The sequence below is a fragment of the Microtus pennsylvanicus genome, chromosome 10, assembly GCF_037038515.1.
Source record: "Microtus pennsylvanicus isolate mMicPen1 chromosome 10, mMicPen1.hap1, whole genome shotgun sequence".
NCBI lineage: Eukaryota > Metazoa > Chordata > Mammalia > Rodentia > Cricetidae > Microtus > Microtus pennsylvanicus.
Window position 1 is genome coordinate 89,648,057 of NC_134588.1, and position 23,809 is coordinate 89,671,865.

Here is a 23,809-nt window from a genome sequence, read left to right on the forward strand (position 1 = left end):
TCCTTCATTCATTTCAAGTCACTTTTTCTAATCTCACTCAGATCTCCTTTCAAGGGTTTACTTTCAGGTATCAAAAATTGATTTCATGGCCTCCACCATCCCTGTTTCTACCTTTCCTGGCTTGCCTCCTCCTGTGTCTTCCTATAATCTCTCCTTACCTGTCTTTATGGTACCTTCTTTCTCATCTTCGCCTCATCCTTTCCATTCAGTCACACACACACATGTGTGTAACCACTTTTTAAAACCGCTTCTTGCACACTTGCACACAGCCCTCTTTTGTCATACAGTCCTGAACACTCACAGGTGATTTTTCCATAGCCTTAACAATGCATCATCCCCTAAGGGCACTCCTTTCGACTTTAGATCACATACATGAATTAGTGAGATATCTGTCTGGCCAACAGGGAAAGATTTGAACATAGATACTGAGGCTATAGATAATGATAGAACCTCTGCTTAGTATGTGTGAGTTTCTAAGTTTGATTCCCAGCACTAAAAAATATATGGAACTGCCTATCAATACATTTGTCATAAAGGTAGAAATCGAGATATGATAGTCTAAAGGTCATCTTGACATAAATGGTTCATATATATATATATATATATATATCATGATCATGAATAACTTCAGAAAACAACAATAACCCGCGGTTTCTCGTCTGTTTCTGTTCTCTTTCCTAAAGCCTAGCTTCATTTCTCTAATTCAGATTTGAGCTACCTGTTAAGTCTATATGGTAAGCCCTTCCCATCTACCATGTTGGGTCACTCAGGTTGGTACAGCTCAACTCTACAAGTATAAATAGAAACTAAACTGTGTCTATAAATCAAAGGTCTCAGTGCCAGAAGGTAGAGCCTTCTTCATACAAAAAAAAAAGAAAGAAAGGAGGAAAGGAAGGAAGGAAGGAAAGAAGGAAGGAAGAAAGAAAAAAAAGAAAAGAAAAGTTCTGCTTGTACATGATGATATGTTTTGGAGAGTCACCTGGAACAGATGAGTTCCATGATGCAAAGTCAGGGAATTTCATTTTAATCACGACTTTTAAATAGCAGGTAAAGGAATAAAGCGAATTAGGGACAGAATCTTAAAGAGTACAGAGCCAAGAGTTGTGAACGAGACGTGGCTGGCCCTGGAGATACCAAATGAGATAATGGGTGGGAATTCCGGGCACTCTAGAGCAGAGATGATGCCAGTGTCAGTGTTTCTAAAATGCTGCCTCTCGGGGTTTCTTTTACTGGCCACACTTTTCTGAGCAAGAGAGCAACTGAGCCTACATCAGTCACAAACCTGGTTCTCCAGCAAGCACAAAGCAGAGCAGAACTCCAAGAGATTTCCGTTTCCAGACTGCCTAATTCAATTTACTCCTTAGACAGATAAGGAAACAGATTCAGAGAGACAATGAGACTTGGGAAGGTGGCATACTTGGCTCGAGGCAGAAAGAGGGCCAGAGTTCCAAACCCAACACTCACCTACCTCTCCTCCAATCAATGACCCCAAAGTTACTCTTGGGAAAGACTAAAGCAGAAAATGATACAAAAGCCACAGGAAAGGGGAATTCACTATGACTAAATAGGATCTGAGAAATTAATTTTAAGAATTAGAACTATATCTCTGCTGTGTCCTGGAGTTATCTGAAGGCTGAACCAAGAAACAGCCAGGCTTCTGAGAGATAGAGCAAGCTGCCTGGGTAGACAACGGAAACAGCTATTTTACCTCAGCTTGGGAAGCTTATTCGTTAATCTTTTCTTGGTTTTCCTCTACAGGACTTAAGGTTTCTATATTCTAGTTTCCCAATGAATCTGAGAGTCTTTAGAATATGAAAACTTAGGATCTGCTCTTAGACAGCTCCTGTTTGATGGTGTGTCAGTTTCCACGAATCCTAAAACTGGTCCCTCTTCTCTGCTGCTGGTCGCCATCTCCATGGCAAAAGCACATTCAGTCACACTGAATGGCTATCCTTTGACTCTCCCATACAGACACAAGTATCCAGTGGCCAAGAACCTCTTTCTTGCATAGTTCTTCAGCTAATATCTGAAAGTTCTCAGAGATGAGAGATTCGCCATCTCTGGGGAAGCCCATTCTTGCTTGTAAGTTCTGATTCTCTCCATACTTCCCCAAATAAAGAGTGAAAATCAGTTTTCCTATACCTTCCTTTCAAGGTCCAGGCCAGCCTTTTGGGAACACTCAAAATGGATCTACTATACGTTGTACACAGCATTGGATATTTATGCCTGAGAAGTTCAAATCCTAGCCTCTAGGTCACACAGGGGAATCACATATTGAAAGAAACAGAACTGGGAAAGATGAACTAAAGGAGCAGCCTTTAAAATATCAAAACATCAGGCTTTTACTGATTAAAAAGTCAAGGGATACAAGTGAACAAGGGAACAACAGAGATAGCTACTATTCATCCTCCACGGACCTCCTTTCCTATGACTCTGTCTACTGAGAATCCCGGGCAATCTTTCTTTTCTCTATAGAAGTATTGTCCTTCAAGTCTCACAACAGACATTTTTCCTGCCCATATGACTTGTTTCATAGGCATGCCCTGATCTCTGTCCATGAGTGAAAAAAACATTCATTCCAAAAAACAAGGCAGAGCTTTTGAACTTTTAAGTACATGTGACTCACTTTGACAAGAAAGAGAGAGAGACAGAGAGACAGAGAGATCTGAGAGTTGAGAGTGGGTCAAGTCCGGAGGCCAAGTCAAGAAGACATCCATTAGTTGCGGAGTACCAAGTCCTGCAATTCTTCACGGCTACCAAGTCCTTTCCTTATGCCTAAGCTCATGCTTCCCAAGACATTCGTATTCTTCAAGTTTTTCTTTCTAAAGGTATTCTATAGAAAGTGACATGGAAAATATTGCAGGATCTGCACACTTATAAACATAAGCATAACCTTTATAAATTATCTGAGTTTCTAGCCTTTATTATCTAAAACTTAGATATATCAAGTAATATTTATTTTACTAAATTTTATCTGCTCTATTTTTTTTCTTTTTTAGTTATTTCATGTAAAAAAGTATATATGAGTCAGTGGTAGGGAATAGGGAAGTGTAGTGGAGGAGGCAAGAGACAGTGAGAGGGTAAAGTGAACGCTTTTCTGTCTCTTTGGTCCATTAAATGTCCAGATGAAGTGGCTTAAACGTGGGTGAGTGGTAGGTCTTGTGGGAAGGACCTGGGCCACAGGAACATTGGCAGGCATTGATGACATCACTCGTCCCCTTGTTGAAGAAGCAGAAGGTGTATTTCTTGGAATGATGGCCGATGCTTGGTCTCTCTTCTCCAACAGCTGAGCATCAGCTTATATACAGAGTCGGGGCAAATGGCTGGTTGAGGGAGATAAGTCTTTGGGAACAAAAAATTTAAAAGAAAAAATACAGATTAAGAGAAAGGAGGTGAATAAATTGTACCATAGCTCCATTTATGCCCACACTATCTTATTGAACTCAACAACCGAAACAGATAGAGGACTCTATCTATTCTTCTCAATCATGGAGTTCTAGCTCCTTAGCCCCTTTCCCATTTCCATGGTCTTTCCCAGTTCCCTTAAGCAGTATTTTATGGTGGACCATGCTGTGGGCCCTATCTTCATGCTGAAGATAAAACGAATGCAAAGCAAGCTCAGATCCCCAATTTGTGAGCGTGGATCTTGGTTGAGCCAATACAAAAGATATCAATTACATTTGTAACTTCAGCTCCATAAAGCATTTGACGTTTTATTGCAATTTTGCTTGGAATAAAATTTCAGCCAATGCAGAAAGTGGCATGCAGGTCGCATCCTTGTAATGCCTGCTACTGTCCTCTGTGTTCCCCCTCCTCTGTATTAGTCTCATTTAGAAGAGATTAGATTGCACTGACAGGGTGGTCACTGTGCCCTACCCCCAGGCTAGGATGTTGCTCTGAAGTTGCCAGTTAGCATCTCCACAAGGACGCCACTCTGCTTAATTCCCAGTCTTCTGTCTTCTATATACTGTTATCATCCCTTTACCTATAGTTTTAATACCCTGTTATACTGATAGATTACTTAGCCACACTCAAACGCTCCATGTTCCCTGAATCATCAAAGTATCATTGCTTCTGCTGAACACAATATCTGTGCCTAGTTAATCATTAACTACTTCCCATTGCCCCGCCTTACCCCAGGCAACACCAGCCTGTATCATGTATCGTAGGAGCTGGGCTTTACAGAGTCTAATAATCACATATGCCCATCAACTCCTAGTTCACAGGTAAAAAGGCTAATAGGCAAAATCTTTTACTTCTGTTAAAATAGCAAAGTAGATAGAATATCAAATCAGACATAACAGCTCTGCGCGTTATACAACTATGGTTGTAAAAGACCAAGCATTTGAGAGACACCATTACCAACAAGGGTACAGCATAACAGGCATTCACACATATTACTGATAAAACTTAAAGCTGCGGATCTCTTTGTGAGGTGCCCACTGTAGAACTTTATAAAAATTATTATAGAAGGATGCCAGATATGGCAGAGGCTGGTTTGTAATCCCGAGCAGAAGAATCCGACTTCAAGGTTACCTTCAGAATGTAGCAAGGCACAGTCTCAAAAGTAACAACAGCAATAGCAATGGAATCCACTCTAAGCCAATGTATATCAATGAAATTGCAATAGTAAATAATAGGAATTAGTAAGGCCCCTTTCAAATGTTATAAACTTGACAATTTAAGTTACGTTTCCTAATACTTCATATCATATATATGATTTTGTTACCTCTTGTAACACCAAAGAAAAAATTAAAACTATTTCATTTATATAGTTATTTATACTGTGCGAATTCAAGAAAAAAAATGCTGTCTGGAATTTCTCCATATCTTGTGACTATAAATTGAAAGCAAAAATGTCAAATACATTATAGTGGTTGAAATTTTTGCTATAGATGTCTAAGCATTTTAAATTGGAGATAAATTGTTTAAAATTTTCTTAAGCTATGAACCCGAAATATAAAATTTCTTCTAGCATTTACATTAGCCCAGCTGTTCTTTCTCTTCCTTGTATCCAGTAGGCTTGCTGAACTGCTTGAAAATGATTTCAGCTCGTGTGTAGTCCAGTGACCACAGAAGCCATATAGCTGCTGATAAACAAGAATACTGACATTTCAGTTGTAAACACAATAGCAATTAAATTTTATCAAATTTGATAAATTGTGTTTAATCAGTTATTAACATTGATATGCCGTTTAATAATTTTTATCAAAATTTCCAGTTGTAACTGAAAAATGACTCGGTATATGATGGTAATATTTGGCTTTGGTCTGGAGTCAGTCAAATATCCGACTTCAGTGTTTGACTATTGGTAGATGGTCAAAATGTATATTTGGTACACTGCTGGTATCTTGTATAGGTAAAAATAGGGGGCCTTTTTACACAGACTGTCCAAAACTAAATGAAAAAAAGTAAAGTTCTGAAGATTATTAGAAATGAGAATTTCTATTGCTATCAGATGGTTTGAAAAGACACATTCTTGTGAAATTGAATAACATAGAATTGAAATAACTTTTGGGTATTTAGAGATCATTTTTAGTATCACAAACATTCATGTAAAACGAGCAAGAAAGGACTTAGAGGCCTTCCTCTTGTGGCATGGATGGTGATCTAATTTTGCCTTGGTATAAAAACTTACTCTTCAGGGTTTCTGTTGATGAATAATAATTTGAAGAAAACTAAGAGGCTTTCAATAACTCTACCTTCGCATATAATTCTAAGATACACTCAAATTAAGACCATTATTTTGATGAGTAGGATCCATTTTCTAACTGAATATACAACTCTTAAATGGCCATGTGTCCCCTAAAGGATGGTTTGAATAGATTAATCCATGGAGAAGAACTTTTTTTCTTGGTCCATTGCATATTTCATAAAGACAAGGACAAATGTTTGCTTTATCACAATAAGAGAGCGGTTATCTCCTGTGCTGGATTGTTTTATGTCAGCTTGACACAAGATAAAGTCATCTGAGAAAACCTCAATTAAGTAACCTGAGAAAAGCTCAATTAAGAAAATGTCTCCATAAGATCTGGCTGAAAGCAAGCCAGTAGGCCATTTTCTTAATTAGTGATTGATCAGGAAAGGTCCAGTCTATTGTGGGTGAGGCCATCCCCGGGGAGGTGGTCCTAGATTCTTTAAGAAAGCAGGGTGAGCAAGCCATGAGGAGTAAGTCCTCCTCCTTGGCCTCTGAGTCAGCTACTGCCCCTGGTTCCTGCCCTGATTTCCTCAATGATGGACTACGGTGTGGATGTGGAAGCCAAATAAACCCTTTCCTCCCCAACTTGCCTTTGGTCATGGTGTTTCAGCACAGCAACAGAAACGCTAAGCCACCTCCTGACTAGGACAGGCGAGAGAATACCTATTACCACACTATCTAAAGAATATTGAGATGAAAATTAAGTTCCCTGCCAGTTCTCATTTTCAGCATGTACCATGTGTTATTCTTGCCCTCTCTTGTCATTTTCTTGTGTAAGTCCAGGTAAGCCAGACAGGACCCACTTGTATCTCCTGCAAAACCTGTCTCCAGCTATTACCATCTTCCTATTGATGATTCCATGACGTAAGGTTTGCTATGAACAGATCACCTGAGGGACTGCAATGCTCTGGTTATTAGCAAGCTTTAAGTCCTATGTCTCTCAAGAGCATTAAATAGTTGGCCAACCAAAGAAAACTTGATATCTCAGAGAATCCGGATTTGTTAGCTTAGGGGCTCAGTAGTCCATAAGTTCCAAAAGGCTCCATAAGCAGGCCCAGCCTCCCCAGAGAAGGGCCAGGGTACCCGGTCTATTTGTGGATGTGCAAGCGCAGAAACATTGCTCACCAGCCCAAACCAACACCATATCTTATTCTAAGACTTTTAAAACAAATACCATTAACTCCCTTCACTCTTTTTTGTTGCCCAGTGGACTAGTCAAATAATCTAGATCCAGAAATAGATTGAGCATAAGAAACAGAATTCTGTTTCTGTCCTTGAACTGGGGTCTTCCTACTAAGTCAGGACCTTCCTTTCCCCTTTGAGAGCACCCCAGTTCACATCCCCAGTAGTTCATACCTGCCTCCCTTGGTCTCGGAAGAACTCTCCAGTATTCTCAATGACCTGCTCATCTGACAGCTGGGAATAGGGCTGCTCCTGGCAAAAGGTGAAAGTCTCCCACAGAGTCACCCCGAAGGCCCACACATCACTTGCTGTGGTGAACTTGCCCTATTGAAGGAGAAGAAGACAAAATCAGAGTAAGCCAGGTACAAAGAGGAAAAGAGCACGTTATTTGCTCATCATCTGGAATCAGTATTCTCCTACAAAGGACAAGGAATGTGACAACTGGCAAGTTTTGCCTGGAGGATCTGGAAGCAGCAATATGACCTTACTAGAAAGCAGCCCACTCTCCCATCCCTATGACCTGGGCTTAGTTCTGTTTCTCTTGGAGATGACATCCAAGAACTGAAAGGATGCTGACCATGAGCCAGTGGACTCTATGAGTGCTAGAACCCACACTTGTAAGCTACCCATCCTCTGAACACTAGAAGGGCCACCTGTAGGATATGGGACACTGGAGAATTGCCAAAGTTAGCATGAGAAGTCAGCTGTTTTGATGGTAGGGATAAAGGAAGATGTTTCAAGTGCATGGAATTAGGCCTTGCTTCCATATTCAGTGATAGCCACAGTCTTGAAAAAAAATGACATTTTCATTAAATACATATTTTCTATTTAATAAAGATAGTGACATGAACTTGTAGAGGATGTTGATTTTTAGCTCAGAAAAATAAGAGAAGTTTGCTAAATCATCCTGGTTAATAAGTGCCTTAATAATGCAAAAACTGGAGTAGGAAACATGGTCCCCTGAATGTAGTCCAATATGTCATTTTTTTAAGATCACAAAGCACCTTTAGGTTTAAAAAATGCTATCTATCTATCTATCTATCTATCTATCTATCTATCTATCTATCTATTATCTATTTATCCATCTATCTATCTACCTACCTATCTGGGTATTTTTAGTTGTCCTAGAACTTACTCTGTATACCAAGCTGGCCTGGAACTCATAGAGATCCGCCTGCCTCTCCCCTCTGAGGGCTGGGGTTTTAAAAAAAGGTCTAGAATCAAGACCATTCAATAGTTGGAAGGGTAGAGGAAGAAGGGTACTAAATTCTTTATATTTTTAAACTTTTTCCCTAAAGTTTCAATAATGGTGTATTACCTTTTTACCAGAAATAAGCAAGTCTTTAATAATAATAATAATAATAATAATAATAATAAATGTTCAGAGATGATCCTCTCAAATGAGGGAAAATATCAAGGTCTGTGGGCTTGCCTCCTGCTGCCTCCCATTTGTCCCGGTCTCCCACCCGACCAGAGGGTCAGCTGCTGGACAGGGCTCACGGGTGTAGAGACTCACCAACAAGATGCTCTCCCATGACATCCAGCGGATGGGGAGCACGGCCCGGCCCTGGATCCGGTAGTAGTCACCACTGTACAGGTTCCTGCTCATTCCAAAATCAGCTATCTTGATGGTGTAGTTCTTGCCCACTAAGCAGTTTCGGGTGGCCAGATCTCGGTGGACAAAGTTAAGGGATGAGAGATACTTCATTCCAGAGGCAATCTGGGTAGCCATAAACTTCAGGTTGGCATAACTGAAGGCACACATAAGAAAGAGAAAGCAGCTGTGAAGGGGGCATATTCTAAACAACAAACCAGGCTTGAACCATCTATATCTTGCCTCCACTCTTAAGGAATCAGTTTGATTTCCCCTGCTCCCCACAAAGGGTAGCTCCCCCATCATTCACTGCAATAATAGACTTCCCACAATATCCCCACGACAACAGGAACCTTAAACATCACCTCTCCCCATTTTCAGGCCCTTATGACCTTATGACCACAGAGAAAAGACAACAGATGTGAGTTTTTTTTTTACCTGACTGTGGCATTGCTAGAACAAGAACCCAGAGGCTCGTGGCGGGAAAGAAACTGATTGAGATCTCCATTTTCCATGTACTCCGTGATCATGCAGAGTGGGTCATCAGTGATGCACACAGCTAAGAGACGGATGATGTTTGGGTCCTTGAGCCGAGACATGATCTTTATCTCCTTAAGAAAATCATTCCTTTGGAGGGTGTGATTGTAGAGAAAATCAGAGGTTGTCAGAATTGGAACGGAACAAGGAAGGATGCACGACATTGTCTGTTCCCACCCATCACAACATGCCTTGCTCCCCTCTGGAAGATCTTTGAGATGACAGACAAACCACACCCAGAACAATCACATTCAACTCCTCCTTGAACAAAGCAGATCTTTACTTAATCAATAATAATGTTCTTAAGAACAAGATCTATGTCTTACTTTTATATCCCTCATATGGTGGTAAAATGCCCCTACATGGAAAGGTGTTGATGTTACTGACTCAAATATGTGTTGTTTAAAGCTACCTTGCAAGTGGAGCTTTTCACTAAAAACCAACTTGAGGACATTAAGATATTTGCCTCTGTTTGGATGCTCAACTTACTAGACCTGGATGGAGATGGGGGTTCCTTGGACTTCCCACAGGACAGGGAACCCTGATTGCTTTTCGGGCTGGGGGGAGACTTAATTGGGGGAGGGGGAGGGAAATGGGAGGCGGTGGTGGGGAAGAGACAGAAATCTTTAATAAATAAATAAATTAAAAAAAATTAAAAAAATAAAAATAAAAAAAAGATATTTGCCTCTTTCAAGAGCTACTGAATCGTACTATTAATGAAGTAGAGATACATTTTACAAGGTGAATAACCACCCTCTTGATTATCTGATCATTTCTCTTTTTCTCCTACTGGCTTTTCCCAAGACCACCTGCACCAGCAGCCAGCCATAGTATATGCACTGATTTGGTAGCCTGTTCAAGCAGAGTTGTTTGAAAGTCATCATGGTAAACTAAAGTCATTTCACAAGTATGCATCTGGCCAAAACTTGCAATGGTTTGAGTTCAGGGTGGCAGCCACACTTGAGTTGCAAATTGTCAACATGGAGCCCATAGTCCACATTCCCAAAACTCCAGGGGCAAATCAGTTAGAAGTCTCTGGTGAGTTTTATAGAATTTCTGCAAGAAAGACAATGCATCTCTTTCAAGTCAGGCTCTGTCCACACACATTCTTGGGACCCATGTAGTCCTGATTCAGCATCTCCTCTCTTACTTTCCTATGAGTCCCCAGACCATGGGTTTTGGTGACTCATGAGGACCCACAGTCTAGGCCATTTATCACATTTATCACTATCACACAAGAGTGAACACAAGTGTACCTGGTAAATTTCATCAGCCCAGAACTGTATTGTCCTATTTCATACAGTGTCTTTTTCTCCTTGCCACTTTCTCCTGCCACATGCAACGATTAATATGAGGAATATCCCATCTCTCTGTGGGCCCCGGGGGTGCTGCTTCTCATTCATGTGTATGTTCTTAAGTCAAAGCTCTTGGTTAAAGTGGGAAAGCCCACACAGCTCCATTTCCTCACCTTTCTCTCCAGTTCATAGCCTGTCTGTTGCAAGACTTTTTTTAAAGACATGAAACCTATCGTTGTTTTTGGAATTTGCAATAACTTAGGGAGTAGAAATAATAAACTTCCTCTTGGGATGAATATCAGTGGGACAAATCAAGACAACACACATGGGAAGATGCATGTGGTATCCAGATGTTCAGGGACACAATTGTTTGCTAGCAGCGTGCCTCTCCGGGTGAGGATTCACTCACCATTCCCGTATCGAAAGGTTGTCAGGGGATAAAGCAGGGTGATGGAAACAGCAATGTATGTCATAAAGGATCCAAGAGACTATCAGCCAGTTAGGAAGCCTGCTAAAGGGTTGGGGGTCCTTTGGCTCTGAGGTCCATGGATGCATTTCCAAGTAGAAGTAGCTTCTCATTGTGAGAAGCTGCTGAACATAGAAGAAAAGGAGCATAAAAGAGGAAAAAACAGGATGAGAAGGAAAACAGAGGTGTGGCAAAAACAGGAGGGCAGAGATGTAGGCAGAGAGATGTCTGTCATTGTGAAGTCAGCTAGAGGAGAGTGCCATTCTAGAGTATGTCTGGGTATCATGAGCGAAGAACACATGTGAGCTGTTGTGCACACTGGGGCAAGGGAAGGAAAGATATAGTGACTATAATATAAATATATACATTTGTGTTTGAAAGAGATGGAAAAAATGGGTATGTCCAACCACATTGGAAGCATAAAATGTAAGAGTGGGCTTGGGGGGACAGCTCACTGACCTTCCCATCTCAGAAGAAGAAAGAAAAGAAAGGCTCAAGAATTTCCAGGAGTAATCCTAATCCTCACACTATGAAATAGGTAAAGGAAAATTAAAAATTCAGACCACAGACCTGGCATTCTTGTTTGCATCTGCTCGGAGCATCTTCACGGCCACCAGGACAGGCTGGTTGGCACTGACATCTTGAGCAAAATCTTTGTCTTTGAATTTTTCCATTCCCTCCACTTCACAGAGATGAACCTAGACAAAAGTCATCTAGTCTCAGCATCATCATTGCTCCTGAAGATGGCTCAGTACTCTTGCTGGGCATATCCTAGAGATAAACTAATGCTTATAACTCAGGCAAAATAACTGAAGACCAATAAGGGGCTATGGGTGACATATCTTTGATTTAAGTAATTGACAACATTAATAAACAATACTGAAGTACCCAACTAATATAATATGTTGATGCCTTCTAAGAGCAATATACATTAAATGAAATATTGATAAAGGATGGGATGAATCTACAACATAGTATTCTATCACAGCATAGCTGGTCTAGAAAATATCATTTGGCATAACTGTTAAACTTTGATTTGAGAAAGTTAATCTGTGGTCTTAAAAAATAAGGCAGTTATTATAAGATAATCCTTTGGGGTGAGGAGAATGTCATAAATTATGCCTATGTGTTAGTAATAATATAGTGGGCATAGGATTTCAACCCAGGGGACAGAATGAGTCCATATGACACCACAGACAGATGTCATAGGCTCCTCTGCCCACTCCAACACCAAACCTACCCAGAGGGAGAATATTTGATCCTTATTGGAAGTCAACAACATATTCACTTAAAACTAAGTATTATATTTGGGGCTTAGATGACAGGATTAAAGGGAACCCATGACAGCTGAAAACATCGCTCTGAGTTCCCTGAAGGTTTCTGGGACTCACACCAGAGTGAAAAGTTTACTATTCCATGCCTCAAGTTTACTATTCCGTGCCTCATTCTGAGGGCAACTCAGAAGAGGGCTCCTCCTTATCTTGTGGTGATTCGTTCCCTAGTGGTTAATTCTGAAACCAAAGGCGGGGGGGGGTTGGCTTGGGTTTGGTTTGGTTTTGTCTTTTACCATTATGTTCTTTTTTTTAAAATATTTATTTATTAATTATGTATACAATGTTCTGTCTGTGTGTATGCCTGCAGGCCAGAAGAGGGCACCAGACCCCATTACAGATGGTTGTGAGCCACCATGTGGTTGCTGGGAATTGAACTCAGGACCTTTGGAAGAGCAGGCAACGCTCTTAACCTCTGAGCCATCTCTCCAGCCCCTCTTTTACCATTTTGACATATAACTCTCATTAAAAGAAAAATAATGACAGCATGAAGCAGGGTGTTCCTAGGTAACCATAAACGATGACGATGTCCATAAGCCCCACCCTTGGCAACCTACTGGAAACAGTTTTTGAAAGCATTGAGTATGTTTTAGGGTATCTGAATTCTGGTGACTTATTTGCCTTAAAACCTTCTATATATCAATCAAACATCCCAGGAAATCCACAGCTCTTACACAAAGATGAGGTCGACATTAACTGTCCATCCTGACGGCAATGCAGGCAAGTAGAGGAGACCTTCAGTCCTAAGTAGACCCTTGTGCTACTGATCTTTTTTATCTTTCTGATCACATTATCAAGGGCTGGGTGTCTCCTTCTGAAGGTCAACTCACCTCCCCAAACTGGCCTTCTCCCAGTTTCTCCTTGAAGGCCAATAGTTTCCTGGGGAACTCTTCCACAGCCACGTCCTTCCCCGACAGCAGGTCCATGGTGACAGCAGGCACTGAGTAGGTGTTGCCACCTGTCACGCCCTGAAGATTCACTATGTCGGCTTCTGCATAGTGAGGTACCCCTTCAGGTCCGTTGGGCTGGGCTGGCTTCACAACACCACTGCAGGCTGAGAAGACATGGGCACTGAGTCTGGCTCTGGGGGGGCAGCTAAGGGGAGATCTTTAAGAAGGGATATCTGAGAGGTTAGCCAGAATCCGGCCCCACGGCAGCCTAACCCACTTCACACATACCTATCTGGGGATGGTTGTGCTTCCTCTAGCCCCCTTCTTTTTAGACTTCAAAATGTAGGCTACCATTTTGTTGCTCAGTCTCTTCACAAACCACCATCATGAACAAGGCCCCTGACTAATCCTATGGAATTGTGTGGCTAAGTCTTAGGAAGGTTTATTCTGTATCAGGATAGCAATCTTAAAGCCTGGAGGTTTAAGAGCAAGCTTTTTTAATTTCAAAATGCTGACATTAATTTAATAACACAGTTTAGGGGAGAAAACAACTGCAGATTGAATTTATATGATTTTGTTTAAGATATACCATAACTTTAGAATGTTAAAATCTGATTGATATTGGAGATGTTTTGGCCTTCAGGAAATAGGTTAACTACTCCAGTTCTATTAAGGAAATAAGTTCATACATAGTCTTTACTCTTGCTGTTTCTAGGAAATTAGATGAATTCAGTGTTTTCTTTCTATGATGTTTTACCCCATCAGTGATAAATTGGATGTTAATTTCCTTTCTTCTTTCCGCAAGTTTATCCCTCGATGAGCCTCTCCTCTTTATTTAGTCCTATCAGCTGGCTAGGCCTTCCTCTCCTGCACAGAAGTCCTCTTCTGCTAAGCTGGTCACTGCTACGCCGATGACCTTGGAAAGCTGCGAGGATGCCAGAAATGATCAAGCATCCCTCCTGACGTCACTCTATGGCACTTGTTAAAGGGGACTGAGATTCAAAGCAACTGGTACTATGTACCTTAATCAGCACTTTTATTGAGAAAAGATAAAAAGAAATAAATAAAATCTTACACCAGTGTAATAAATATTTACCAAAAAAAAGTCAAAATTACTCAATTATTGAGATAGCTACCCACAGCTATAGAATATCTTTAGCTTCATTTATCTTTTTTTCATCCAATATAATTTCCTGTCCAGAATTTCCCCCGGTGGAGTCTGGTGTCAAGTGAGTGCCCAGCTGGGCCTTCTCTCCCATTACACACAGAATACGAAGGTGACCGGGGTGAGACAGCCCAGCTGCTTCTGGGAACATCTTAGTGATACTTTGCCAATTTTTGTGGGTCCCTCTGTACATCTGACATTAAATATAAAAGGAAGGGTTTCAGAAAAGGCTAGAAGCAGCAGCTACCAAATCTAGAGACAGGCTGTAGGTTTCTCCAGAAGCTGGCACAGACTTAATGGATTTGGTTAACCCGCAGCACGAGTGTTATACCTACATCACATGAATCAAAGTTTCTCCCTCCACCTCCTGCCCATAATTCCATCCTCACCTGGTTCCTCCTCCCCGGGAGCAAATTCTGGGAGCTTTCGGATGAGTCTGGACGGCTCCTGGTAGTCAGGGCGCAGAGGAAAGATTCGATCGTAAGTAGAGTTGGACTCCTGCTCACTTGGGGACGAGGAGCGGTTGTTATTGAACATGCTGGACTCGCTGGGCAGGGAAAGGCTGACTGTCATCTCATCATCCAGCATCCTCCGTGAGGCCTGAAGGACGTGGAGGGGGAAGAATGTGACTCTCTCTCCCTCTCTCTCATCCAGCCCTCCTCTCAGCTCATCCCTCCAAACCCCCAGGAAGGCAGCTGACAAGGAGATCATCTGGTTTCATAAATGTCTGTGTTACAGAAATTTAGCAAAGCCCATATTTCCTCGAGGCAGAATTCCACCTCTAACTCTCGTGCTGACACCGCTATCAGATCTGCATCATTCACACAACTCTGTAACAGCAGATCAGCAGCCAAATACTGTCTCCGTTTTTAGAGGTGTGTGAGATCTGTTGAAGAATGTCTTTTGTCAACTTATCCTTTAACCCTTTGATCTGGGTCAACATAAACTGGAATGTCCATTAACTCAGGAGTTCTAAAATATGCTAGACTAATGATCTATCTGATCACCCTAATGTTATATGCTAGAATAATAAGCTAACCTTTACTAGCCCCAAGCAGAATGGTCAGCTACCTCTACTAAAAGCAGACAAAGCACCAAAGGAGCAGCTGTTGTAGCGTACTGTCTAATGTAACCGCCTGCTCCAGTAACAGAAGACTGTCAGCATCTAATGGGTGTCGTATCTGAATCTGCAAAATGATCCATTTTAATAAACACACTTTGAGTACTCCATAGAGCACATTAGATGTCTGTCTGTCTACTAGACTGGACAGTACCTTGTTGCGGGAACACACTCAGAGCAAACATGAAACCCAGAACCTAGTAGGTCCTCCATAAATGTGTGGTGACTTTCTCCAAGAAGTATTGCTTGGGAACACCATCAAAAGTATCGACAAGAAATTTTATGGACTATAAATGTGTTTAGTAGTGCTGTTGGAGCATACGCATATATAAAGTCTTTACACACACATACACACACACACGATGCTATCCTAGCAGGAAATTCAGAATGTCATTCCAGGGCACTGTGAGTCATTGTACAGGGATATATAAAGAATGAAAGAGTAGTTGTAGAAAAACTACTTCAAGATCCAAAGGCAAAGGAAGCTGCCCTCACGCTGTTGGGGGGGTTTCCAGACTAGCATTCGTCTCCCAGATGATGAAGACAGTCCTACAGCTTTCAGAAGAAAGACCCAGAGAAATATAGTAAATTGTAGGCCAAATGAAGATAGAAAAAGATCTAGAGCAGAGAATGCAGATTCTCTTCCCTTCTTCAAGTAAAATGTAGCCCAACTAGGCTGTTCAGTAAACACAAACGCTAGTCCCACCCCTAACTGAGGGGCTATTGTCAGCTGATGGCTTCCCAGAGAGGGAGAGTCAGTCTTCCTGAAGGTTGTGACTTCTGCTAGGTTGGCCACTCTCCAGTGGATGGCCCCATGCCCATGACTACATGCCTAGCACAAAATGGACATAGTAGGTTATAAAGAAGAAGGAGGGGGAGAATAAGAAGTTGGAAGAAGTGAGGATAAATATGATCAAAACACATTGCATAAAATTCTCAAAGAATTGATAAAAATATGTTTTTAAAAGAACACATGTTAGCTTCAAGCAGCCTAATGGAAGTAGCCAGCCGGATTCTCCTGCCACCAACGGCCCTCTGCTACCTTCGAGCTGGAGTTACCCATTCAGATACGAGTGCACTTCAGCATTCTGAAAGATGGAACTGCTTAGTATCCTGAAACATATGTACGCCATTGAGTGGGGTCTGCCGTTCAACTCTGTAGATGCTGCTAAGGAACTGAAGGCTTTGTTTTGCTTTGTTTGTTTTTGTGTTTTGTTTTGTTTTTGTCTGATGGTGAGATGCAAAGAGACTTTCTCTCCTATGAAATATTACTGTCCCACAACCTTAAACTAAGCCTCAACTAACTTTGGGGCCTGGATGTGGAGCAGGTCAGAAAGGACCACAGGTGACTAGCTAGGTTGCTCCTCTCACATCTTAAGTGAGCCCTTTTTTTTCCTGTCCTACATAGAGAGCGTTCTAGAGATTCAAGACCATTCTCATGGTGTCCCGCCCCTCTTCTGGCACAAGCCTTGGTCTTTGAAGTAAATGACTTCCTTCTAGCTTCCACAGAGACTCGCAGCCTAGAGCTCCTATGACCCATATCCATTGATAGGAACTCATTGACCAGAAAAGCCAAAGCCAGAAACATTTCTATAGATCCACAGGTAGACCATCACCTATCAACAGTGTCCATTGAGGGGTTTTTCCTGATAAAGAAGTCAAGAAAAATTATAGATCCTCATCTTTGGTGAAGCGTATTAATTTTGAACAATTGAAAAAAACAAAACAAATCCAAAGATAGAGTACAGATCATCCCTTGAGTATGCATAACTCATCACAACAAGCTCAATCTAGTTCATCTGAACATCACCCAGAGTGGCATGTGAAGTACCATGCGTGAGCAGGATGGGGCAGTGCAAGTCCATTATGACACCTGGTGGGGGGGTCAAGAGGATCACAACATGGTCAAGACCAACCCAGTCAACAATACCAGGCTAACCAGGGCTACACAGGGAGACTGTTTCAAAAACAAAACAAAAAACAAACATCAGAAAATAAACCTTTGTATATTAAAATATTAGATATAGATACTTGTGACAAAAGTTATCCATGTCATTTGAGCAAGTAATTTGAGGAATTCTGGAACGTATAAGTTTATAAACCATCAAGTTTATAAAAATATAGGATTAAGATAGGATCCAAAACTACAGAGAAACCCTGTCTCGAAAAAACAAAACAAACAAAAAAAGATAGTGATAAATTACTTGGTAGTTAATGAAGCTAACTGTTTTTACACATACAGAGAGAGAGAGAGAGAGAGACAGAGACAGAGACAGAGACAGAGATACATAAGCTTCATTGTCAATTTAATGGGCTTTGAGTCACCATGGAAGCATAATCATGCATATGTGAGCAGGTGTTTGGAGCAAGAGCAGGGAAGACCTGCCATCCTATGGACTGGGATCCCAGACTGAATAAAAAGGAGATGGCAAGCTGAGCTCCAGCATCCATCTCTCTCTGCTTCCTGACTGTGGGCACGATGTAAGCGGCCACTGCCTGCCTTCCACCATTCCTTCCCTACATGAAAGACTGTCTTCCCCCGTAAATCATGATATAAAATTAAGCAATCCTTAAGTTGCTTTTTGTCATCTATTCGGTCACAGCAACAGGAAAAGTAAATAATAGGACACACACACAAAGACAAACGCACAAAGAAGAGAAAGGACTTTAGGACCATTATTAGAAAGTTTAGCAGGACCAAGAGTGATCCCCAACCTCAGCTGTCCATCAGAATCATTATCAAATTGAAAATATGCACACAGGTGCCTGCAATCTACCTCAGCCCGGGAAACCAGATTCTTCACGGGAAATGCCCAAGTTCAGACTCAATGCATTAGGAAGCATTTCCTGAGATTTCTAGGGAGACTCTAAATTCTTCATTCTGAAAATGAAAAACTCAACTTAGCTAACTATTTTCTGGCTCACTTCAACAGCCTTCTCCATGCCTCTGCTTCTTGGTAGCCTCAGGCAACTCACTAGCCTCTTAAAACTTTGTTGGAATCTGGCACTTTTGGTGCCTTGACAGTCATAGCTCCCTGTCCATACTGCACAGCCTCACCTTTTCTAGCATCTTCTGCCAGAACTGCCTCCACAGGATGATGACAATAATAGCCAGCAGGATGAAGATGATGGCCACCAAGCAGCCAATCAGGATCCGAGTGTTGCTGTCATCCACTTTAAGCATGGGATCTGTGGCCAAGAAGAGAAAGCAGAGGAAAGAATCATTTCGCAGGGCAAATACAAAGCAGCCATAACTGGAAGAGAGCATGGAGACAGACCCTGTTCCTTCAGGAGAACTCCAGAAGGTGCCATCCTCATATTTCAGCTTTTACTTATCTTGCTTTATTACTTTGCTCCTATTTTCTACACTGCACCTCCGTGAGTCCCCACCACCCTCCCTCTCTCCATGTCTCAGACTAGATAGTGAAGAGTTTTTCTACGCATGCCCACATTTCCCCTCTATATTGTGACAGTCTATATGTATAAGGCTCTTAGCACGCATGACAAATAGGTAAGAAATGAGTCCCACTCCCTTCATTCTTTGAGATGGGCCAAGGGAGCTGAGATTCCCGGAAAGAGAGATCTATCCCCATGTTTCCTAATAGACTTCAGACTATTATAGCCGGTGACATCCTCAAGCAAAGAGTGCACTTTGGATACTCATTTCTAGGGAGACAGAAAAGCATTTTTGTTTCATGGCCCCTTCCATGCCCTGAGATCACTGCTATGGGTCTCAAATAGAAATAGTCCCTTACTTGTTTCTTCTCCAAGCACCTTAAACCTTCCTGGAGCAGCTGGAACACTCAAGAGTCTGCCCCTCTCAGCTGCAGAAACTCACCAATGGTCAGAAATGAGAGTAACTCTGGACCCTTCACTTTGGGGGTGGACTATTCTTCCTTTAGCTCATGGATGGAAGCAAGCCACTCACAGTGAGGTCTTTGCAGTTTCTCTCCTTCTTTATCTTGCAGGAAGTGTCTTCAATATAATATTTAACAATTAATAATCATACGTACCATAGGTTGTAGGTGCCATAGGAGAGGTGGGCAAGGCTCCAGAATTGTTGTACATTGCGGTATCTGTTATAGAACAAGAGTGAATTAGAGCTTGGAGCAAACAGCCAGGCAGGCAATGGCTCATCTGAAGGTAGCCTGAGACCTTGCATGTTGAAAAATCAATTTAGTTGGTTACTAATAGTGATTTGGCAGGGAGGGGGGTCAGTTTGAGACAGGGTTTTTCTGTAGTTTTGGAGACTGTCCTGGAACTAGCTCTTGTAGACCAGACTGGCCTTGAACTCACAGAGATCCACCTGCCTCAAGAAGTATTTTCTTAGATGCATTTCAAAATGCTAGTAATAAACCAAAATATGTTTTAGATTTTCTTACAATTACTACAGCAAAAATGAATAAAGGTGATGAAAGATTAGTAATAAAGGTGAGAGATGGAAGGAGATCCATTGTTCTCTTTACTTTTGTACATAATGGTTAGAAATTTTCATGTGAATACTTCGATAGTGCTTAAATGTTTTCCATTATGAGTCTTAATTTGAGCCGGGCAGTTGTGGTGCATGCCTTTAATCCCAGCACTTGAGAGGCAGAGGCAGAGGAATCTCTGTGAGTTCGAGGCCAGCCTGGTCTACAAGAGCGAGTTCCAGGACAGGCTCCAAAGCCACATTAGTTATTTGTAACATTTTTGGCACAATTTATTATCATTTTTTAAATTCTTTGACTTAAATCTCTTTGTACTGCCCCACTCTCGTTCCCTATAACTTCATAAAACTAGAAAGGCTTCTCTTTTTTTCCAAAAAACTGTGAGGCACCTGGTAACCCCACCCCTCCAGAGAACTTCCAGGAAGCAGCTTGGATGCCCTTCCCACGTCCTGCATCAACCCACTCTCCTCCAGGTGGGGACCAAGGTTTCCTACCTGACTGGAAAGTGATCTCGCTGAACATCATCCATGTGTCAGCAAAGTGGTACTGGCATTTGATGGCACTAGCCATTCGGTGGTGGAGAGGCACCGTGACAAACCGAGCACTAGGGTTCACATCATCCAGGACGAGGGGAAAGGAGACGGCCGTGGGCTCCCACTCACTGGCTTCCGAGCGGAAGTAACACTGGACCTCCTTAAAGATCTTCACACCTTTAGCAAACATGTTGTTGCAATGGACCTGGCCGAGAGAGGGGCATGTGAGACACAGGCTAGCCCCGCTGGGTTGCACAGGAAAACAGCCTAACTTGCCCAGGAAACACCTAGACCTGCCTGTTTCTCTGACTACTACCCATAATTCAATCTTCTGGACAGTGGCAATGATACACAGGTCAGTTCTGTCCTTATGAAACCTAGGATGACGTCAGCAGAGTCGCGGAGCAGAACCATACTGGGCCCCTAACACCTAGAATGCTGTACCCATTTCCAGTTTGCAACTCTGTGCCAGGCTGCAGTGTCCCAGCTGTTAGGGGAGGACTAGACCAGCATCGTACCAAGTCTGTCCTCCACAGGAATTCTCCTGGCTCTGCCACCTTCTCGATCATACTTGCTCTCTGCCCACATTTGAGCTATTCTGATCTGGGATGGTGACCCAGCGTGGCACCCTTCTTCCTCCCCAGTACCTTCCAAAGCCAGACCTTTTCTTTTCAGGGAGGGTTTGTGGGAAACTTGAGAGAAAGTCATATGCAAACAAGGAAAATCTTTCTTTACGGAACTCTAACTTCACATACATGGATTGGCACTTTCAGTCAGAGACACAGACGTAAGCAAATTCAGCTTAAGTAAAATCATTCAGATGGGAGAATCAAGTCTTTCTCACTGATAATTTCTGAGATGAGACAAAAAGTCAATTAGAAGGTAGCTGCCATTACTCTCCTGACCCATGACCCTTTCAGTGGGATGTTTGTTAGGCCTGTGACGTCATCAAGAGCAAACATTCCACAGCAGTCCAACAACCCACAAAAGATGCAATGTGTATGTTTGCAACGGACTCGGGTTCCTACAGCAGCTCAGTTCCATCTCCTCTGACTTGGTCTAACATGGAATACAGATCTTTGCTGGCCACTGTCCCTCAAGAGCCTCTCGGGTTGAAAGGCCTGACTGTCGTTCGTGGACCTTATTTCCTGTTTCTGTTTTAATGGCTGCTTAGGCCCTGAGTGATGATAGTCAGTGGAGGACTACCAGGATGAATTCACTTTTAAATAAAGAAGGAAATGACATAAGGACAAATGACTGGACCAGAGATATTCTAAGGGTAGATCATGAGAGCTACTAGAGGGTACAAAAACCTTCTGCCCAAGTATGTGTGCTGACGAGATACACATACTCACGTGCTTTTCTGACCTATGGTCAACCCACAATACAGCTGGATATGGAGCCCTGGACATCTATCCCAATGCCCTTTTGTGTACCATACCGCAGAGAAATAGAGAAGCCTTCTTTTCCATTTGGATTTTTTCCTCCCCAAGTTTTATTGATGAACACATGGGTTAATATCTTCCTTGAGTGAAATAAACATCCTAGTCTATTGGCCCCCAAGTCAATGGAGTAAGGCTAAGGGCAAAAAAAAGAAATCGAAGAAATGCCTTCTCCAGCTTCAATAGGTTTTTCAGATGTTCTGAAATCTGCAAAGTGCTGGGTAAGTACCCTGCAGGGAAGGTAATAATCTTTCCTACAGATGTTTCAAGAATTCCTTGGGAATGCAAATAAATAGGATAGGATTTCATCCCATGTGGGCTCACATATTTATTTATTAAAACAATATACTTTGGATGCATCAATAAGCTTGAACAGTATACTTTAACCATTCTTCAAAGCAAGAAATGCAGAGTAATTTGCCTCAGAAAGAAACCTGATCTATAAGATATTAGTGCCCTGGAAGTCATCTTTTACTTTTTTTGCCAAAAAAATTAAAACATGTGTGGGATCTGGTTGCCTAAGAAGATGGCCCTGAAGCTCTCCTTAGGAATTTCTGGTTTCTTAATTTAAGCTCTGGAATCATTTTGATCTGTGATAAACTGGCTGAAAAGAATCCTGGAGATTCAGAAAGATCACATTTTCCTGATGAAATATTATAACCTCATGGATAATTTAAAACTCATTTAATTATTTGTTAAATCAAATTCTCCCTGTGAGTTTATGTGTATGTTCACAGGTACATTAAGGACAAATACAAAAAAATTTTCTCTTACAGCATATTTTTGTTGTTGCGATCCATATTCCTTTCTTTTGCATCTCTCTACTTCCCATCTACAAAAATCTTTGAAGAATAATGTGTTACATGTAATTGCAAACACTTATGTTTCACGATGGCTAAAGATCCTCCAACAACTAGTCAACAGAGTGGGCGTATGTTGTTCCTTCTATCCTGATCTTAAATGGTCATTTAATGAATAACTGTTAACCCACTTAAAAGAGATTATCCATTAGTATCTGGAAGTACTATAGAAGGCATGTATTTTTAAAACTTGGTTTATGTAAGGAATGACAACTTTGTATTTGATGAATACATATTTCCTTCTTCTTAGTCCCATATGACCCTGCATACATTCTTTTGCAAAGTAATATTGCCTTTCCTACTGACCTTGGGACCAATATGGCCCAAGATAGGGAATATTCTTCACTTAGAATCTAGCATATTATTCCCCAAATATAGTTGTGAAACCAATAACACAGATGAACAGATGAAATTTAATTATATAATATATAATATAATTAATATATTTTCCACTTAACTCAAGAAGCATATACAGACTGAAGACTGGATACTGAGTAAGAGTTACCAAATTTGTGGATTATTAATACTTTGCACATGAATATCAACATGGAGAAAGATCAGATACATGAATATTCATGTGGTAGGCCAAATTTGACTCGCCCACCCTTTCCTGAGGCTTTTAGTGAGGTTCCCTTTTGTGCTTTCATAGATGATAAAGAGTTACACACAAACCATATAAAACCCTGCAGTCTCACCTTACACTAAATACTAGGGCTTTCCTCAACACCCCTCTGATTTAGAGCGAATCTGGTTGCTTTTTTGCATGGTTTTGTTGTTGTTGTTTTGTTTTGTTTTTTGTTTTTCTTTTTTTCTTTCTTTCTTTCTTTTTTTTTCTGTGCCCTTCTCTCTAAAGCAGACTTGGGGTGGAATGAGGGAAGGGGAGGATAAGGATTTAAACCACATACCAGGAAACACTTGATATTATAACAAAGACATTATCAACGGCAGCAACAAGCTTTGGCTTCGTGGTGCAGTCTTACTTCAGAGAAAATAAAATCTAGGCCTTACGTTTCCTTCTGCGGATCTCTTTATGTATTCATATTTGCTATGGTCCATTACATGGCAGCCTCTGGGGCAGCCTTTGCCAAGCCTTTGCCTTCCACCCAACCATTCAGCAATAGTCAGTCACCAATTTCCACTGAACTGTTCTGTTGTAATGCACTGATGAAATAACTGTTTCTATGCCTAATTGAATAACAATATTTGGCTCTGGCACTAGGAAGGGAGGAAGGGAGAGAGGTGGTAAATCAATAATAATGGGCCTAACCT

General features: G+C 41.5%; 1 protein-coding gene across 5 annotated transcripts in view; it reads right to left on the bottom strand.

Moving 5' to 3' along the window:
* Positions 1 to 2,997: 2,997 nt before the first annotated feature.
* Ddr2 (discoidin domain receptor tyrosine kinase 2) overlaps positions 2,998 to 23,809 on the bottom strand; it is a 116,634-nt gene continuing 95,822 nt past the window's right edge. For 2 of the 5 annotated variants that reach the window (XM_075989040.1, XM_075989039.1), the window contains 10 exons: positions 20,200 to 20,443; positions 19,292 to 19,354; positions 18,337 to 18,467; positions 14,548 to 14,758; positions 12,934 to 13,157; positions 11,343 to 11,470; positions 8,913 to 9,101; positions 8,397 to 8,631; positions 7,055 to 7,204; positions 2,999 to 3,342 (listed from right to left, as the gene is read on the bottom strand). In XM_075989040.1, coding sequence (XP_075845155.1) covers positions 3,208 to 3,342; positions 7,055 to 7,204; positions 8,397 to 8,631; positions 8,913 to 9,101; positions 11,343 to 11,470; positions 12,934 to 13,157; positions 14,548 to 14,758; positions 18,337 to 18,467; positions 19,292 to 19,354; positions 20,200 to 20,443 — 1,710 coding nt within the window. In that variant the 3' untranslated portion in view covers positions 2,999 to 3,207. Of the gene's footprint in view, positions 3,343 to 7,054; positions 7,205 to 8,396; positions 8,632 to 8,912; positions 9,102 to 11,342; positions 11,471 to 12,933; positions 13,158 to 14,547; positions 14,759 to 18,336; positions 18,468 to 19,291; positions 19,355 to 20,199; positions 20,444 to 23,809 lie in introns of all 5 variants that reach the window. The other 3 variants (XM_075989037.1, XM_075989041.1, XM_075989038.1) reach the window with 2 other exon arrangements.